This window comes from Balaenoptera ricei, chromosome 9 (genome assembly GCF_028023285.1).
Source record: "Balaenoptera ricei isolate mBalRic1 chromosome 9, mBalRic1.hap2, whole genome shotgun sequence".
Classification (NCBI taxonomy): Eukaryota; Metazoa; Chordata; class Mammalia; order Artiodactyla; family Balaenopteridae; genus Balaenoptera; species Balaenoptera ricei.
The window spans coordinates 28,515,830-28,537,707 of record NC_082647.1 but is presented as its reverse complement, the minus strand read 5'-3'; the positions used below and the strand labels follow the sequence as shown (position 1 = coordinate 28,537,707).

At 37.2% G+C, this 21,878-nt stretch overlaps 1 protein-coding gene across 12 annotated transcripts in view; it reads right to left on the bottom strand.

Moving 5' to 3' along the window:
• CADPS2 (calcium dependent secretion activator 2) overlaps positions 1–21,878 on the bottom strand; it is a 555,896-nt gene that overhangs the window by 406,822 nt on the left and 127,196 nt on the right. For all 12 annotated transcript variants that reach the window (XM_059933509.1, XM_059933503.1, XM_059933501.1 and 9 more), the window contains exon 2: positions 8,937–9,050. In XM_059933509.1, the coding sequence (XP_059789492.1) occupies positions 8,937–9,050 (114 nt within the window). The remainder of the gene's footprint in view (positions 1–8,936; positions 9,051–21,878) is intronic.

Below are 21,878 nucleotides of genomic sequence, written 5' to 3'. Positions count from 1 at the left end.
GGAGCCAGTTTAAAAAACAAAGGCTACCGGCACAGGAAGAAAGAGGGAAGGCTGGTCTCCTTTCCTCACAACACGCATGGAACAAACGTTAAGTATATTTAATATCTTACCTTTTGAAGGACCCTTCATAACCACTTGTAATCACTAGCTTAACACCTTCTGTCCATGCTACACTATAGATGTGCACATGATTTTGTAAGAAATGAAGGTAAGCTAAGAAGGAAATTAAATTCCTCTATGTGACAGAAACTTTTAGATCACAGAATTTAGCAGTCAAGCTAAAATCTCAATCTCAGCAGTATATAAAGGATTAAATATATTCCAGTGGGACAAAAACATCACAAAAGCAGAAAATCATCACTTACTGCTTCATCAAAACATGTAGAGATTAAAGGCCACTAGAGAAAGAAAAATTTCCTCTCTACAATTGTTTGTTGTAATTTTAAAAATAGAAGCATGTACAAACCATGTCAAAGTGGAAAGAACGGTAGTTCCATTTTTAGTTTTTTAAGGAACCTCCATACTGGTCTCCATAGTGGCTGTATCAATCTACATTCCCACCAACAGTGCAAGAGAGTTCCCTTTTCTCCACACCCTCTCCAGCATTTATTGTTTGTAGATTTTTTGATGATGGTCATTCTGACTGTTGTGAGGTGATACCTCATTGTAGTTTTGATTTGCATTTCTCTAATAATTAGTGATGTTGAGCATCCTTTCATGTGCTTGTTGGCAATCTGTATATCTTCTTGGAAGAAATGTCTATGTAGGTCATCTGCCCATTTTTGGATTGGGTTGTTTGTTTTTTTGATATTGGAAATCTGTAGCACTTTTATCTTCGAATACTTAATTTAAAATGACATACTTAGAATTTAAGAAAATGTGATGTGAAATAAAATGGCTAATATCAAAAATAACAAATACAATGTGATCTGCAGAGCTCAATGAAAACTTAAAACCTCACTTCTCATTACTGGTTACTGGATTTCATCTATGAATATGCTGACATTTTTCATACCCTCCTGACACAGGATGCCAATCCTGGTTTACTTAGCGATCATCAATTCACTATGAAAAAATAGGCCTTTTCCATGGTATTATTTCAAAGTTTAAGAGATTTTGACAGGTCAAACATCCCTTGGAATACGAACAGTAAATCTTTCCATCCCAAAGTAAAGTGCTATCAAGAAACTGACATCAAAATATTTAAATGCAGATCTGCCAGGCCTTCTCCCTCTAGCTTGCACGCGCACACACACACACACACACACACACAAAACACTTGGGTGGTGCCTTTTAATTCTAAAAAAGGTAATTTTATAAAACAAATCAAAAAAGCCTTAAAAGTCTCTCAGTTTTCACAAATCTACCATTAAACAACTGCACTTATTTTTAAAATAAATATTAAAGGTCAGGATATAATGTCAGGGAAAGAAAGTAGGTAAAAGAAAAGGAATGATACCAAACTGATTGCTGGCAGTGGGAAGCCGAGGCAGACATTCCCAATTTCCCTGGAAGAAACTGACAGCTAAAGTCAAGTTTCCTGATGCTCTGGACTAGGAAGATATATAGATTATTTCCAACATAAATGTGTATAAAAATTCAAACACCATGGCCTGGAGATTAGTCCTAGAGCTATAGTATCAAGCCATGCTTTTTTTTATTCTTTACATTTTGGAGACGTGAGAGCATGTAGGGCAAGGAAAAGAAGAAACAGCAATATAAAGAATCAAATTAACTCTCAGAGGCTTGCACAAAGGGAGGGAGCTTTAGAAATCCTCTTCCCCTTTCAATGGGTGGGGAAACAGGCCCACAGCAAACACCTGAGTTACACCAACATACTCTACTCAGAGAGCTACTAATTCAAAAAGGGTCGTAGCTGGAATGAGGAGAGGAGGGAAAGGTATGATGCAAACCACTGGCACGAATAACTTATGAACAAGAAAAGAAAATTCAAAGGAAATAAAACGTGGTGCAGTCTCTACTTGGAATGAGAATATGTCTTTCATTCTATCAGAACAGGAAATAAATGAGTATCAGAGGTAAGGAAACTTAAAGTTGCAAAATGAAAAAAAAACAAAAAACAAAAAAAAACCCTGAAAATAACTGCAGCATAAAAAGGGGTTAATAGTCATCTTAGTGTATAAAGAACACTTATAAATCAGTATTTAAACGATGAACATCCAAAATCCAAATGGAAAAATGGACAAAGGGCATGAACAGGTAATTCAGAAAGAAAGAAATATGAATGGCCAGTATGGAAATGTTGAACTTCGCTAACAGTAAAATAAAAACAAGTGAACCTATCAGTTGGCGTTTATTTTATGATAATACCAAGTGTGAAGGGAAAAAAAATAACACTCTCATATACTGTTATGGTAGCATAAATTTTAGTACTTTTGAGGACAATTTGGTAATCTGGATTATAAGAGCTTAAACGATGTTTATCTTCTATCATACACTAATACCACTTGCAGAAATTTAAAGATGAACCTATTTAAGAATATAAATGATCATCTCAGCACTTACTTTAACAGTTAAGAATGGAGAAAATTTAAGCGTCTGAAAATAAGGAAACTGAATAAAATTTAGATACAGGCAGACAATGGTCTATTACACAGCTATTTAAAACCACACTCTTGAAAAATATTTAAGAATCCTCATGACATATGTAAAAAAATTAAAATAATTCCAGTTCATATACACAAAAGAGAAACACCAAACTGTTACAGTTGTCTATAGGCGTTGGAATTATAGGGGATATTTAACTTCCTCTTTAATAATTAATATTTTATTTTTAGAGTTTTCAGATTGCAGAAACTTTTCCTCTTTAATATTTTAAAAATTCTCTAACAGTCATATTATACTTCTATTAAAGTGTTCTTAAAGTAATATCAAAGCAGAAAACTTCTGAATCCCAGAATAATGCACTTTAAATAAAAGTATGCAATAAAAGGGCCAAAACTGGAGCTCAATACTTTGAGATGAAAATGAGTAATTTTTCCTTTAGTATGAAATCTGTAAATTCACACTGAAGGCAGTTTTTCTTTATTGAAGGAATTCCCATTTGTATCATTATACAAGCAGAAAATCTGAAAAGCAAGTGGTTTTGGTGGTGATGGTGGGGGACAAGATTTATTTTAGTCCTTCTTTGATAATTTTTAAAGATTAAAAACTTCTAACTCTCATCTCAACCATTCTCAGGAACCAGAAGAGAACATAAACAAATGGAGGTAATAAGAAAAATACACATCCTTTCTGAAAAGTTGTGAACAAAGCCAACCCACCAAAAAGGGGAAGAAAGACTCCAACATCCATTTTTTTGCACAATAACAGAACCTGAATGTTTGTTACCTGAAAGCAGCTAGTAAGCAATTATATACCATCTTTTGGAAATCTCCAAAGAAAGGCCATTTTCTTTTCCACTTATCTGTTATAAATCACACTGTCATTGGTTGTATTTGGATGAAGTCCACCTGAACTTTGTGAACAGAAGCCAATATCGGATGGGAAGGACAACTTGGAAAGTAACATACTACAATAAACTTATGTTTACCCATCCACAGAATCAGCTGAAGTCTCCTAAATTGAAAAACAGAACAAGCAAAAAAGATATGGCTAGAAAGAAATAGCAGATACTTGTAGGACTACTGTCCATTTTATGTCTTCCTCCAGACAGTGAGTTACTTTGGGGGGCAGGGGGAGCGTGAAGGGGAAGAAGAAAACTTCAATGAAAGAAAAACAAAGATGAAGGTACTGCAAAATCTAACAGCAATTAGCAACCATAAAATTATCAAGATTGCAACTGCTAACTTTTATTAAGTATCAATAGCTGTGTATGCTATCTACCATTTCTTTCTTCTTTTCCTGTTCTGGTTCTTCTGTACCATCAAGTCTGCCTAGTTAGGTGGTTTAGCACTTGGGTCCATTCTTTTTCCCCTAATTATGCTAACTTCATGAGGAAAAAGACTGATGTAATTTCAAAAACAGATTTCTTGTTTATTATTATTATTTTATAGGCCAATATTTAAACCAAAGTTATCTTGTAAAAATGGATGATAGAAGTAGCATTGTCATATAAAAATTATCTTCACAGTATATGCTTCTACAATATATAACATATTGAATAATATTCACAGTAAATATTTAATACTGACATAGATATAGATATACAAAGACATATGAACACACACCCAAGAAGGCACCACATTTTAAAAACTCAGAAAGATTCAATCCTGTCATGATCTAGTTGAAAAAAATTATTTACTTTTTAAAATAATGAACGTACTTTGAAGAAATGCTTTTGGTCAAATACTGTGGAGAAAAAGAAATATCTTGAGTAGCACACCAAGATCCCAGGTATTAAAGAGAGGTGAAGTAAACCAAATATCCAAAGGTACAACCAGTTTAAGAAGAGACAGATAGGGACTTCCCTGGTGGTCCAGTGGTTAAGATTCCAAGCTTTCAATGCAGGGGGTGCGGGTTCGATCTCTGGTCAGGGAACTAAGATCCCACATGCCACATGGCCAACAAATAATAATAATAATAAAGTTTAGCTTAAAAAAAAGACAGATAATTCTTAATTGTCTATATAAAACAGACATACAACCAAGATGGAAAAGACTATTCATAAAATCACTGAAGGAGTACCATTTATGAAGCTAAAAAAATTAATAGCAAACAGACTTTGGAGAACTTGTAAGCCCTAAGTATAAAGATATATTTTCAATTTAATTGGTGATACACGTTTACTAGGGTTTTTCACATATATGGATGTATTCACACACACATACATATATCGCCATGGTTAGAAATGTCCATCACAGCTAAAGGCTACCAAAAATCTAATATATTAGAAAATCACTACTGATGGATTAATTGTTGAAAACAGCTGTACACAGGAAACAACATGTAACATCCCTGAAAAGGTAGACCTTGAAATACATAAGCCAAAAAAGATCATAAAATCATAGAATACTAGGTTAGAAAGAACATAAAGCCCAACCATGCTTCTGAAGCACCTGCCATCTTTGAGGAAGCACAAAGCCATGAAATGGAGATCATAATCGAAAGAAATTCCAGGGCACTATTGAAGTGATACTTTAATTTAAAAATTATGGAGAAAAAACCCAAAATATACAATTTTACACAGAACAATAAGTGCTCCAATACTCATCCACTTAGTCAACAAGCTTTTGTTGAAAGCATTTGTGTACCACAAAATACTTGCTACATTTGTGGAATAAGATGATAACCAGGGCAGAAATGGTTCCTTCATGGAACATACATTGAAGAAGTCATTAAGATCTAGGTCGACATGTTTCTCAAAATATAGACTGAACCAAAGTCATCCAGGTGCAAGTTCAAAATTCAGATGCTCCATCCCAAGGAATTATGATTCAATAGGTATTGGGTAGAACCCAAGATCTGTTTTTAATAAGCTTTAGTGGAAAGAGTGAGGTTTTGGCTCTGCTATTAATTAGCTATGCGGCTTTGGGCACTAAGTCACTTAACTTTGTCTCTAAGATGGGAATAATTCTGTTTAAAAGGTTTATTCTGAAGAATAAAAACATTTTTGAAGTGTTTTGCACAGTATATGGCACAGGTGTCTTCAAAATGGCGCCATGAAAGTCAGAAAATCTGGATTCACACTGAACTCAGATGCTTACCAAACATACAACAGTGGACAAGTCACTGAAACCTCTGTGAGCTTCAGTTTCTATTTATGTCATGTGTGGGTAGTAATATTTTCACTGTTTACCACAAAGATACTGGAAGAAGAAAAAACAGATATTTTTGGTAAGCTGTAAGAAATACCAGAGAGGTAATTATAGTAGAGGCTACCAGCAGGTTTTTTAAATTTTACTGAAGTATAGTTGATTTACAATGTTTTGTTTAATTTCTGCAGTATAGCAAAGTGACTCAGTTATACATACAGTCTTTTCATATTCTTTCCCATTATGGTCCATCACAGGATATTGAATATAGCTCCCTGTGCTATACTGTAGGACCTTGTTGTTTAGCCATTCTATATATAATGGTTTGCATCTGCTAACCCCAGACTCCCAGTCCTTCCCTCCAACCCACCTCCCCCTTAGCAATGACAAGTCTGTTCTCTATGTCTGTGAGTCTGTTTTTGTTTCGTAGTTATGTTCATTTGTGTCATAGTTTAGATTCCACATATAAGTGATTATCATATGGTATTTGTCTTTCTCTTTCTTACTTACTTCACTTGAGACTACCAGCATTGTTAGTCATAGCAAAGTGGACAAAAATATAACCCTTAAAAAAGAGGGTAAAGACTTTTGTAGGAAAAATTGAGAAGCAATTTTTTTACCTTATTTTTCCAACAAAATTTACTTATCTATTCAAGAGTTTGAGTACTGAATGTGTGCCACCTGGGAAATGGTAACTCCCCAGATGTAAATCAGGAATACAGACTCCATAGACATTAATATAAATCTTAACCCCTTTGAGAACTTCACAAAGACAAGTTAGCTACAGTCTCACAAGCCAACAATTGCTGGAAATACTACCCAAAGAATAGAAAACCCTGGATCACCTAGCCCAATACTTAAACATTACTACCCACAAATTACATAAATAGAAACACTGAAGCTCACAGAGGTTCAATGACTTGTCTGTTATGTATTTGGTAAGCATCTGAGTTTAATGTGAAGCCACATTTCCTGACTTTCTAATAGGCCACAGTCGTTTCCCAGCTGCTATTTTGAACACTCTTCAGTACTTACATCTCTTTCTGTAACAATCCCAGCAAGCAATCATCTAATTCCATTGGTTGGCGATCTACCAGTTGTAAGCGAATCACCTGGAAAGCTTTTAAAAATATAGATTCTGAAATTCTGATTCAGTAAGGCCAGGGCAGAGCTCTGGGACCCCTCTGTGCAAAATGCTTCCCAAGCGATTGTGAAGCGAGCGGGAATCTGGCCGCCAGGGATGCTGCACTCTCCAGCCCACTCTGTCTCTGGGCAGCGCAACCAAACTCCAGTAGCATTAGGGTGAAATCTTCCCCACTGCAGTTTCCATGTTAATTCTAGTTTTACCCTTGGGGCCACACACAACACAAGCCTAATGTGTCTTTAGGCCCTTCAAGCGATCTATATTATGATATGTTTCAAACCTGTTATCACTAAACTTATCCACATCTTTTCATTTATAGTTTGTACCCAGAAGAGCACACCATCCTCCTTTAGAAACCAGTGGTGTTACTCCTTTATTACAGGAACAATATTCTCATTAACACAGCTTAAGTGTGCCTTTTACTAAACTGACAACAACATATTATGCTTACTTCTTCGTAATACCCTTATGAAAAACACCTACTTTGGAATATATTTATTTTGGAGTAATTTTAAGTTTACACAAAAGTGGCACGTGTAGTACAAAAGAGCCCCAATGCCCCCCTCACCCGGTTTCTTTTCCTAATGTTAACATGTACAATACCATAGTACTGAACCAAAAATGAGTTTGCTTAATTACATCTTTTTACACAAATTACTTAACCCATTTCTTTCCTCCTGAACACAGACGTTTGGCTTTTCTTTTATTACATGATGCAAGTATAGGCCCTTACATTTCATCTATTAAGATTCAGGGCAAGATTTCAAGCTTTGAGTTTTACAAGATGAAATGTAATACCCTATACTTGTTAAGATAGTCTGAGTCGGGCTTCCCTGGTGGCGCAGTGGTTAAGAATCCGCCTGCCAATGCAGGGGACACAGGTTCGAGCCCGGATCCAGGAAGATCCCACATGTTGCAGAGCAAGTAAGCCCACAAGCCACAACTACTGAAGCCCACGCGCCTAGGGCCCGTGCTCCGCAACAAGTGAAGCCACCGCAATGAGAAGCCCGCGCACCACAACGAAGAGTAGCCCCCGCTCGCCGCACCTAGAGAAAGCCCACGCACAGCAAAGACCCAACGCAGCCAAAAATAAATAAATTAATTAAAAAAAAAAAAGATATTCTGAGTCAAGGTTCAGTTAGTCAGCATCCACTATTGCCACTAGATTCTTGCCACACACACATCTGGTGAGTAAGACTTCTATACTTTCATCTTGTTTGACAGGCCTAGGCTCGGGGTAACACACACCTCCCTCGGGTTGCATTAAGTCACTTCTGATGCATACACACCATCAATTAATTACTAATCCAACCAAGTATCTGTACATCCAGTTACTTTGTTGCTCTTGCAAAGATATTTCCCTGCCTCAGAAAACTTCAGACACACTGCATCTCTACATTTTTAATTTGTACTAGTCTAATACACCTTTGTATGTTGTTCTTCAGCTGAGAGACGTAGAGTATCTTCACAGTGGAAGGAATCCATGCACCAAATGACTCTAAAAGTCCTCAAGAAAAAAGAGAACTCTCTTTACATCTACTGGCTACTCACTGAAGCAGTTAATGACCCTGTGTGAAAACTGGTGCCCACACGAAGTCCACAGAGAATTCCTGATGACTCACAAACTCAAATCAGAAGAAAGAGAAAGGTGGTATTGTAGTATTATCTCCCCGGGAAGAAAAGAATTCAATTTTCCTCATGAAATTAGTTACTGGCCTTAATTATTATAAAGTTTAGTGAACAGAATGGTACAAGATAGCAATTTACTATTGAAATCCTATTAAAAAGGATAAATTAGACATGTGGACCCACAGATAGCTACACTCATCTATATCAATCACTGCCAGATGATTTTTCTAAACAGCTTACTTTCTCCCTCAAAAGATGTGAACAATTTCCAATTCTGTTTATCTCTCAAAACCAGGCTGTGGAATCAGTTTTTAAATTGCAAAACAGAATTGACAATGCTTTCAAGGAAGGTGGCAAACTCACAGCCATCCTATCATACCAGTAAGTTTCTTAAAATGGGAAAGCCATTAAAAATGTCTTTTAAATGGCATCAGACTCTTCAAACTTACCTCATAGTAACTCCGAACTGCATTGCAAAATGCTTCATCAGCTACAATCTGGGTTTCCCCATTGAGGAAGGCCTGGAACCGTTCTTTCAGTAACTGCAATTGCTGCTTGTTAAGCTGCAAGAAAAAGAGGGAATCAGATCAAAAACTAGCCAATCCATGAAACACAATGACTTTTAAAAGTTACATTTGCTACTTGTGTCTAAGATTTGATACCTAGAATTAACTTATGGGTCATTTTAAAAATGTAAGTCACTGCCCCACATACTCTGCGATACCTGCTATTGCAATGGAATCCAAATTTCTGCCCCAAACAGAATTCCCGTGATTACTACACTCTGATCCCTTTGTAGAGACAGGAAAAAAAAAAAAAATCTAAAATTCGAATGAGAAACTAACTGTCAGCTGTCCTGAATAGAGAGAGCAGGAGGAACAAGCACTCTTGGAGGTGAGTGGACAACCATCAGCCCTGGACAAAAGGTGACACGAAAGACAGAGGGACCCAGAGAAAGAATCCTCTGGAAAAGACATCTGTTGTATGCCAAAAGCTTGGATTCCATGAATAAACACACCTCAGTGCCTGAGCTGAGACAAAGGAACGATTAAGGAGGAGAAGAGAGAGGCGATGGGGGGCAGTGAGCGCATCTGCAGGCAGGCTAGGGGAAGGCCGTGACTCAGGGAGTGGAGTGGAAGTTCACAACCAGGTTTGTTCACCCTGGGTCTACCCATCACAGTTACGCAGGGTGGGTTAGACACGAACCACGTCCTCTAGTTATCAGCTACAAGAAGAGGCAGCTACTTCATTTGCAGGGCTCACTACAAAACGAGAACGAGGAGCTCCTCGTTGAAAAAATTAATTTCAATACAGCAGCAAAAGAGCATTAAACCAAGCACGGGCCCCTTCTAAGCAGGAGCCCCACGTGGCTGCACAGGTTCACCCCGCACAAAGCCAGCACCGACTACGGAAGCATCCACTTCACTAGAGGCACGGTGCATCAGGTCAAGCAGAAGCATATTTGTTTAACGCTTAACTGGAGACAGAGCGTAGTCTTGCAGATAAAACAACAAATCCTGAGATATATAAGGAACAGGAAGGAGTGATCTTTCCATTTCAGTCATCCTCATCAGACTGTTAAAGAACTCAGCCCAGTTCTGGATTCTACAGAGAGATGTGAGGCATGTGGAAACATGCGGAGGATAAAATGATTAAAGGATTAGAAAGACTAAACAAACTGGTATGATTTGGCTTCCAATAGAAGGCTGATGTGAAGTAAGTTTAAAACTGTTCAAAAGGCTTACTAAAATGCCATTCAAGTATGAGACAAGCTCTTTCAAAACACAGGCTTTATTTAGGAGTCTAATAAACAAGACAGCCTGTAAAGAAACTGCTGCTGGTAGTAACAGACTGATAAAGAAGTGTCCTATCGTGCTGCAGTGTAAAAAACCCTTGACCTGAGCAGTGGAGAGAGAAGACCATTCCATTTCTTTAGTAAGGTTATCTTCTTCATTTTAGGGAAAGCAAAACCAAGCTGAAAAGCAGGAATGTCACCACTATATTACACTCTCCATTTCTATAATATGAAGAGAATGAAAGCAGGAACCTTTTGTGTATGTGTACTAGCAAGGCAAATTAAGCCCATGCCTTTAGCTCTCTAAACTTGGTTCACAAAAGGGACCAGATGGAAGTAGGACAGCAATTGCTGAGAATGAAATGGCTGAGAGCACTCTAGTTGCCAAGCCCTGGGAACCGCCAAGAAGGGCTTCAACTTGCAAGCCAACTGTCCAGGTAAAATAATGTAAATGGAAATGTACACGGGGGAATGACAATGACCTGGAGGGGACCTTAATGATCATCTGTCCCAACTCCCTCATTCGATAAATAAAATAAATATTGTTCAAAAACTAGAACCTAGGGATATCTTCCTTCAATTTTCTTCTTTCAGAGGCATTTTGTTCTTTAAGAACTCCTCTAAATCTTTGCAATTTCTAGTTTGCCAGTGTTTAAGTTTAGCCATTGTGGCAGTGAGTTATGTTTTGGTGATTATGGTGTGGAAAATTCATGCATATGAATCAAGAGAAGGAGATGTGCACAAACCATCTTCTTGGAAACTCTAACAATGGTGGTGTAGTTCACAAAACATGCCAGAGACACCTGGCTAAGTATCAGGCTTCAACTTTTTTATGAATAAAAATTACTGCAGTTACATTTAAGACATAAAATGACAGCCATATCATAACGATATACAAACAGTCAATAAGTGGATACTCTTATTAGTACAGAGAAAAGGTCTACAATTCCACATAAAAGAGATAGGAAGGAAAAAAGGCAATTTAAAATCTAGCAGTGGGAAAGCAGTCAGAAAGAATTTCCTAAAAGCTACTGGCATTATCAAAATAAACTATGCTATACATCAACAGATAGAGACCAATGTAATAGACCCAAAAAATAGATCCAAATACAACCAGAAGTGTACTATAAAATACCTTTATTGCACCTCAAATCAGTAGTAAAAGATGGTTTCTTCAATCGATCTTAGAATAACTGGGTAGCCATGGAGAAAAATATTAAATTGGACCATAACACATGGTTACAGCCCAAATGAATTAAAACTTCTCATGTAAAAAAGACCAAACCATAAAGGTATTAGAAGAAATGGGAGAATTCCTTTAAACACGGGCATGAGAAAGATCTTTTTAAGCATGAATCAACATCTACAGGTCATAAATTTAGCTGCCTAAACATTAAAAATAAATTTGGTATTGTAGTAATCATTTTGCAATATATGTGTATCAAATCATCACATTATACTCCTTAAACTTATACAATGTTATGTCAATTATATCTTTTTTTTTAAAATAAATAAATTTAGCATGGCAAAACATACCATAAATAAAATCATTGGAAAAAAAGACGTACCAGAAAAAAAAAAAAAAAACTTGCAACTCATACCCTAAAGAGCTAGTTTTCAAACATATAGATCCTAGAAATTGACAAGAGTCTAACCTATAAGCCAACAGAAAGACAGACAACATGGATGCACTCAGAGAAATGACTCAAGCTATGAAAGCATGCCTAACTTACTGTACATTTTTCTTTTCCGAATGAAGTCTATCTGAGAGCGGAAGGATCCTGGGAAGATGGTGGAGCAGGAAACACCAGAAATCTGTCTCCCACCCTAGACAACAACTGCATCGGCAGTATGTGTCTGATGTAAATATTTTGGAACTCTGGAGTATATTTAAAGGCTTGCAACATGAAAGGGAAGGCTTGACTGGAAACTGCAGTTAACTCTAATCAATTTCACCTCTGCACAGTAGCACTTCCCACCCCTCAAGCCCCACATTAGCAAAAAACAAAACAAAACCAAAAAATGCCGACCACCTTAACTTTTCATAAATAAAGGAGTAAATAATATTACATCCGAACAGTGGTAATACTATTAGCTTTACAAAATAGTATGACAAAGTTCTCTTATGTACTGATGTAAAAATGTCCTCAAAATATCTCGGGGAAGGAAACAGTATAGAACAGTATTTAAAATAAGCCACCACTTCCACAGAAAAGGGACAAAAATCAGAACATGTATTTGCTTCCATACACAGACAAACTATGCAAGAAGGATGGCCTTGGACACTGGACAGATGGAAAAGATCTTTCAACCTATATCACTTTATTCATTTCAAGTTTTAAATCACAGGACCCTTCTTACATACTCAAATTTTAATTTACATTTAAATTAAGCTTTAATAGCCACTTTACACATTTTTAAACGCAGAACAATTATGACTCATTGCAGACAGTTTAAATCTGATCATCCTGCAGAAAGACTGAACAAACCAACTGACTTTTTTTTATTTCTCCTTTCAGGTATAAGATTTGAACTTGACTGTATATCCACACACACACCCTTTTTTTTTTTTTTTTTTTTTTTTAACATTTCAAGGTTGAGGATTTCAAAGAAACAGAAAGAGTCAGAAAAGAACCATAATAATCATGCTATTCAACATTCTAATCAATGCATTAATCTTCACAAAATCCATACCAAGTGGTCTCTCGGTCTCCATTTGAGCCTATTAAAACTAAAATACACACAGACATACACACCCTACCTTTATACCTTGCAATGAAGCCTACTTTAATTTTAGACAACTATGAAGGATTGAAACCTGCTTCCTTATGCCTTCCATAAATCCTAGTTCTATACTACCTAAGACCAAACAAACTAAACGTTACTTTGCTTCTTCAACATAGCAATTCAGGAAGTTGGAGAGAAGTACTAGATTATTTGAGTCTTCTCTTTTCTAGAATAAACTTTACCAGTTCCCCCAGCATCCTAAGAGTACTCTCCAGTTTGCCCATAAATAAAGCATTACACAGTTAAATAAAACTTATTTACATAAAACTAAATATAAGAAAGTACTTTGAAAGCTATAACATCATGAAACTCATTACAACAGCCATGTCCCTTCCAAAATATACTCAACAGACTGAAGATGATTCTCCTAGGATCATGTGGCCAACACAGAGACAAGTGGGAGGGCCACTTCTCACATTCTAAGTACTCTATGTCTATTAATTCAAACTAAAAACAAATTAACTCTTCTTGGCAGTCACATCAACTGACTCACATCGTGCTTATGATCAACAAAAATTCTAAAACATTCTTACATGTGCTTCACTGAGCCATGTTTCCATCCTGGCTAGATTTATTTGGTCCACTGTTCCAGGTGATTCACTTTTTTCTTAAGAATTCTGATTCCTTCACCCTATGACCAAAGAACCCTCCTAGTTTTGTTATACCACTAACATAATAATGCGCTATCCATATTCTTCATCCAGATCATTATAAAAATATTCATCAATTCAGGATTAAGCAAGAGGGAAACCTGTCATATGCATACCTCCTGTCTGACACAACCAATTAACATTTTGGAGGGCAGCTGGTTTTATTAGTCAGCCTATATTGTAGTTTTGCCCATATACTGTCTTCACCCTAGTATATTTACTACTGAATAAAATATTTTTCAAAAGTAAAAAAAGGGACCACCAGAAATTATCTAATGGGAATTTTAAGAAGAGCTTTTTATATGAAACCAAATTGCAAAAACTTAACTAGAACATAAATGTCCTTGCAAACATCTAAATACAACCAAGAGATTGACCTTATAAAAAGAACATTTCAAATACTGACAGTAAAAGCTAAGTTTCATAAATCTTGGCTGGCAGTGATAATTTACCCATAATAATAGTGGCCTCAGAAAAAATGCTTAATTTCTTGAGTTCAGAGATGTCTTATGCAATCTAGAGTGTTTTCTGTTTTTGGAGGGGTTTTTTTGTCCCTGTTCAAGTTATATCCTAGCCTTTTCATTCTAAGTCATGATCAGCCGAAGCCTTATGCCTGGATCTCGACTGCAGCAGGAGACCCACCCATTATGCTACTCAGGAACCTGGCAACCACTGCTGTGCAGAGCCTGCCTTGCCCTGCAGCCCCATCATGAGTCGGAACACTCATGGTGGGGCTGCATTACCTCCTGGTAAGCGAAGGAGGCCAAGGTCAGACTCTATAGCACAGTGGCAGGTGACCAGTGGGTACGTACCTCCTCCGGGAGGGTGGGTGTCGGTGTGCGCACATACTTTAAATAGAAAGACAAGCACTTCTCAAGGACGTAAAAGGATTTATTCCAGGCACAGATGGTCTCTGAAATGCACAAAGGCATAGCTTTGACACCCGTTAATGAGATATAGCAACAGACATTAGCAGGAAAAGACTATAGGATAGGTACTGTTTTCTTTTTCCCTTCCTATGGACACTCTACCAGAAAGATCTGCATAAAACCACTGGGGCAAAATCATCAGAGCCTTTCTGAAACAGACCTCCCCAAACTGCATGTCGGAACAGAACAACAAAGAGCCTCTGGCCCATTTCACACGTTATAATACCCTGTGGGAGTCACTGCTATTAACAATTTCCTATCCAAATAATTTCTCACTCTCTTCTACAGGTGCAGATACTTGGGACAGTGAATATGCCCATCTAAGACTACAAATACCAGCCTCACTTGACAGTGGACATGGTCAAGTGACTAAGTTAAAGCCAACAAGATGTAGGCAAAAGTATATGTGACTTGCAGGAAACCATAAACAATAGCTAAAGCAAGCACTTTTTGCCTCTTTCTCTTTCTTCTTTTGCCACTGGCTGGAATTTGATGTGCTAGCTGGGAATATCAGCTTGGCCCATGAAGATGGTGAAGCAACAAAATGAGAGCCTGAGACTCTCCCAAATGTGAAGCAGCCATTACAACCCCGGACTGCCACCTCCCTCCCAACTTCCTTTATGTGAGAGAGAGATAAGCATCTACAGGTACAGATCACTCTTGGGCGGGAGGAGGGGGCTTGGGCTCACTGGTCATATGTGACGGAACCAAATCCTAACTGATAGAAATCCCAATGAGATACCCCGTCAGGGCGAAAATGCCACAGCACTACCATCTCTGGCTAGTAGGTTTATCTCAATTTACTCTAAAACAAAATCATCTTTCCATATGTTATCGTATATGAAAAAACTCTTTATCCAGTGAACATGCCCCAGTGAACAGTGAATACCAGATTCTAAGTGCCTGAGGTAGACTAAAAATAAAGTTAGTTTGACAGAGTTCTATTGTCCCACAGTACTGAAAAGGGGAAATTTTAGAAAGCCCCAAATTTGCAAATACTGCTTTAACATATTTTATAATAAAAGGTATACTAAATGATGAGTACAGAGCAGAAAAATCCCATTGCACTGTGTACAAATGGCTCCCAGGCTAGGCTTGCCCAGCTGCTAAGTATGACTTCTATCCACACTCTCACTGACCTCCTAGTTGAATTCAAGCCTCAGCAAAATTACAAGTCATTACAGGGGACTGGCTTGGGGGAGGGGAGCTGCTGGTGAACACTGAAACTAGGGAAGTTAAATCCATGATTCTATGAATTTCCTTGCTGCATTGTACTGAGCACATTTCACGCATGTCTCATTAAATCTCCCTAAATCTTCTAGAAAGTTCATCCTCATTTCACAAATGAGCAAGTTAAGCATCTCACCTAACATCACATCTAGGAAGTGACAAGGGCAGAACCTCAAGCAGTATCCTGATCTAAAGCCTATATTCTTTCCAACCTCCATATTATTCTGTTTCCCTCACAGCCACACTTTTTTTTTTTTCCAATAAGAGGTGTGTAATTCCTGCATGTATTTGCTTATTTAAGTCCCCCCACTACAATAAAACTAACTTTAGGATAAGAACTTGATTGTACCTCACAGCACTAATCCCATACTAAAATAGTGCCTCAAACCACTACAATGGACGAGAAAACAGCCTATCATAGATACCTTTACTCATTTCATTATTTAACAAGGTTATATATGACTAACAGGGCATTAGAGTGAGTAAGAGCACAGGCTCTGGTTTAAGACTACTCTCTGTATCCAGGATCCCCCCCCCCCCAATTTGTAGGGTCTTCCACGGGTCACTTAACCTCAAGTTGTTCACCTAGACAACAAGGAGACTAATAATGCACATTTAGTAGGGTTGTTGTTAGAAACATGTGGCGGGGACTTTCCTGACGGTACAATGGTTGAGATTTCACCTTGCAATGCAGGGGGTGAGGGTCTGATGCTTGGTTGGGGAGCTAAGACCCCACATGCCTCGTGGCCAAAAAAACAAAACACAGAAGCAATAGTGTAACAAATTCAACAGACTTTAAAAATGGTCCACATCAAAAAAAGTCTTAAAAAGAAGCACACAGTGATGTTATTTCAACAACTAAAGAAGCAGCAGACAATGCTGAATCTTAACATGGATGCAGGCACAAGCCTCTCAGATAGCCTCATCCACCAGAGGGCAGAGAGCAGAAGCAAGAAGAACTACAATGCTGCAGCCTGTGGAACAAAAACCACATTCACAGAAACACAGACAAAATGAAAAGGCAAAGGACTATGTACCAGATGAAGGAACAAGATAACACCCCAGAAAAACAACTAAATGAAATGGAAATAGCCAACCTTCCAGAAAAAGAATTCAGAATAATGATAGTGAAGATGATCCAGAAGCTTGGAAAAAGAATGGAGTCAAAGATCAAGAAGATGCAAGAAATGCTTAACTAAGACCTAGAAGAATTAAAGAACAAACACCTAGAAGAATTAAAGAACAAAGATGAACAACACAATAACTAAAATGAAAAATACACTAGAAGGAATCAACAGCAGAAAAACTGAGGCAGAAGAACGGATAAGTGACCTGGAAGAAAGAATGGTGGAATTCACTGTTGTGGAACAGAATAAAGAAAAAAGTAAGAAAAGAAATGAAGACAGCCTAAGAGACCTCTGGGACAACATTAAACACAACAACATTTGCATTATAGAAGTCCCAGAAGGAGAAGAGAGAGAGAAAGTACCCGAGAAAATATTTGAATAGATCATAGCCGAAAAATTCCCTAACATGGGAAATGAAATAGCCACCCAACCCCAGGAAGCAGAGAGAGTCCCAGGCAGGATAAATCCAAGGAGAAACACACCGAGACACACAGTAATCAAAGTGACAAAAACTAAAGACAAAGAAGAATTCCTGAAACCAACAAGGGAAAAATGACAAATAACATACAAGGGAACTCCCATAAGGTTAAAAGCTGATTTCTCAGCAGAAACTCTACAAGCCAGACGGGAGGGGCAGGATATATTTAAACTGATGAAAGGGAAGAACCTACAACCAAGATTACTCTACCTGGCAAATATCTCATTCAGATTCAACAGAGAAATCAAAAGCTTTACAGACAAGCAAAAGTTAAGAGAATTCAGCACCTCCAAACCAGCTCTACAACAAATGCTAAAGGAACTTCGCTAAGTGGGAAACAAAAGAGAAGGAAACAACCTACAAAAACAAACCCAAAACAATTAAGAAAATGGTAACAGAAACATACATATCAATAATTACCTTAAATGTGAATGGGTTAAATGCTCCAACAAAAGACACAGGCTCACTGAATGGATACAAAAACAAGACCCATATATAAATGCTGTCTACCAGAGACCCACTTCAGACCTAGGGACACAGACAGGCTGAAAGTGAGGGGATGGAAAAAGATATTCCATGCAAATGGAAATCAAAAGAAAGCTGGAGTAGCAATACTCATATCAGATAAAATGGACTTTAAAATAAAGAATGTTACAAGAGACAAGGAAGGACACTACATAATGATCAAGGGATCGCTCCAAGAAGAAGATATAACAATTATAAATATATATGCACCCAACACAGGAGCACCTCAATACATAAGGCAACTGCTAACAGCTATAAAAGAGGAAATCGACAGTAACACAATAATAGTGGGGGACTTTAACACCTCACTTACACCAATGGACAGATCATCCAAACAGAAGTTAATAAGGAAACACAAGCTTTAAATGACACAATAGACCAGATAGATTTAATTGAAATTTATAGGACATTCCATCCAAAAGCAGCAGATTACACTTTCTTCTCAAGTGTACACGGAATATTCTGCAGGATAGATCACATCTTGGGTCACAAGTCAAGCCTCAGTAAATTTAAGAAAATTGAAATCATATCAAGCATCTTTTCTGACTGCAACACTATGAGATTAGACACCAATTACACGGGGAAAAAATGTAAAAAGAACAGACACATGGAGGCTAAACAATACGTTACTAAATAACCAAGATATCACTGAAGAACTCAAAGAGGAAATCAAAAAATACCTACAGACAAATGACAACAAAAACACAACAATCCAAAACCTATGAGATGCAGCAAAAGCAGTTCTAAGAGGGAATTTTATAGCAATACAATCCTACCTCAAGAAACAAGACAAATCTCAAATAAACAATCTAACTTTACACCTAAAGGAACTAGAGAAAGAAGAACAAACAAAACCCAAAGTTAGTAGAAGAAAAGAAACCATAAAGATCAGAGCAGAAATAAGTGAAATGGAAACAAAGAAAACAATAGCAAAGATCAATAAAACTAAAAGCTGTTTTTTTGAGAAAATAAACAAAATTGATAAACCTTTAGCCAGACTCATCAAGAAAAGAGGGAGAGGACTCAAATCAATAAAATTAGAAAGGAAAAAGGAGAAGTAACAACATACACCACAGAAATGTAAAGCATCATAAGAAACTACTACAAGCAACTCTATGCCAATAAAATGGACAACCTGGAAGAATAGACAAATTCTTAGAAAGGTATAACCTTCCAAGACTGAACCAGGAAGAAACAGAAAATATGAGCAGACCAATCACAAGTAATGAAATTGAAACTGTGATTAAAAATCTTACAACAAACAAAATTCCAGGGCCAGATGGCTTCACAGGTGAATTCTATCAAAAATTTAGAGAAGAGGTAACGCCCATCCTTCTCAAACTCTTCCAAAAAATTTCAGAAGAACACTCCCAAACTCATTCTATGAGGCCACCATCACCCTCATACCAAAACCAGAGAGAGATACTACAAAAAAAAAAAAAGAAAATTACAAACCAATATCACTGATGAATATAGATGCAAAAATCCTCAAAAAAGACTAGCAAAGAGAATCCAACAACACATTAAAAGGATCATACACCAGGATCAAGTGGGGTTTATCCAGGTATGCAGGGATTCTTCCATATATGCAAATCAATGTGATACACCATATTAACAAATTGAAGGAGAAAAACCATATGATCATCTCAATAGATGCAGAAAAAGCGTTTGACAAAATTCAACACCCATTTATAATAAAAACTCTCCAGAAAGTGAGCACAGAGGGAAACTACCTCAACATAATAAAGGCCATATATGACAAACCCACAGCAAACATCATTCTCAATGGTGAAAAACTCAAAGCATTTCCTCTAAGATCAGGAACAAGACAAGGATGTCCACTCTCACCACTATTATTCAACATAGGTTTGGAAGTCCTAGCCACAGCAATAAGAGAAGAAACAGAAATAAAAGGAATACAAATTGGAAAAGCAGAAGTAAAACTGTCACTGACTGAAGATGACATGATACTATACATAGATAAGATGCCACCAGAAAACTACTAGAGCTAATCAATGAATTTGGTAAAGTTGCAGGATACAAAATTAATGCACAGAAATCTCTTGCATTCCTATACACTAACACTGAAAGATCAGAAAGAGAAATTAAGGAAACAATCCCATTCCATTCACCACTGCAACAAAAAGAACAAAATACCTAGGAATAAACCTACCTTAGGATGTAAAAGACCTGTACTCAGAAAACTATAAGATACTGATGAAAGAAATCAAAGATGACACAAACAGATGAGAGATATACCATGGTCTTGGATTGGAAGAATCAATACTGTGAAAATGACTATACCACCCAAAGCAATCTACAGATTCAATGCAATCCCTATCAAGTTACCAGCAGCATTTTTGCAGAACTAGAACAAAAAATCTTAAAATTTGGAGACACAGAAGACCCCGAATAGCCAAAGCAGTCTTGAGGGGAAAAAAATGGAGCTGGAGGAATCAGACTTCCTTTCTCAGACTATACTACAAAGCTACAGTAATCAAGACAATCTGGTACTGGCACAAAAACAGAAATATAGATCAATGGAACAGGATAGAAAGCCCAGAGATAAACCCACACACCTATGGTCAACTAATCTATGACAAAGGAGGCAAGGATATACAATGGAGAAAAGACAGTCTCTTCAATAAATGGTGCTGGGAAAACTGGACAGCTACATGTAAAAGAAGGAAATTAGAATGTTCCCTAACACTATACACAAATATAAACTCAGAATGGATTAAAGACCAAAATGTAAGACTGGACACTATAAAACTCTGAGGAAAACATAGGAAGAACACTCTGCCATAAGTCACAGCAAGATCTTTTTTGATCCACCTCCTAGAGTAATGGAAATAAAAACAAAAATAACAAATGGGACCTAATGAAACTTCAAAGCTTTTGCACAGCAAAGGAAACTACAAAGAAGATGAAAAGACAGAATGGGAGAAAATATTTGCAAATGAATCAACAGACAAAGGATTAATCTCCAAAATATACATAACAGCTCATGCAGTTCAATATTAAAAAAACAAACAACCCAATCCAGAAATGGGCAGAAGACCTAAATAGACATTTCTCCAAAGAAGACATACAGATGGCCAAGAAGCACATGAAAAGCTGCTCAGCATCACTAATTATTAGAGAAATGCAAATCAAAACTACAATGAGGTATCACCTCACACCAGTTAGAATGGGCATCATCAGAAAATCTACAAACAACAAATGCTGGAGAGGGTGTGGAGAAAAGGGAACCCTCTTGCACTGTTGGTGACAATGTAAATTGATATAGCCACTATGGAGACCAGTACGGAGGTTCCTTAAAAAACTAAAAACAGAATTGCCGTATGACCGAGCAATCCCACTGCTGGGCATATACCCAGAGAAAACCATAATTCAAAAAGACTCATGCACCCCAATGTCATTGCAGCACTATTTACAACAGCCAGGTCATGGAAGCAACCTAAATGCCCATCAACAGACGAATGGATAAAGAAGATGTGGTACATATACACAGTGGAATATTACTCAGCCATAAAAGGGAACGAAATTGGGTCATTTGTAGAGACGTGGATGGGTCTAGAGACTGTCATAGAGAGTGAAGTAAGTCAGAAAAAGAAAAACAAATGTCGTATATTAACACATATATGTGGAATCTAGAAAAATGGTACAGATGAACCGGTTTGCAAGGCAGAAATAGAGACACAGATGTAGAGAACAAATGTATGCACACCAAGGGGGGTAAGTCATGGGGTGGGTGGATGGTGGTGGGATGAATTGGGATATTGGGATTGACATATATACACTAATATGTATAACATAGATAACTAATAAGAACCTGCTGTCTAAAAAATAAATAAATTTAATTTAATT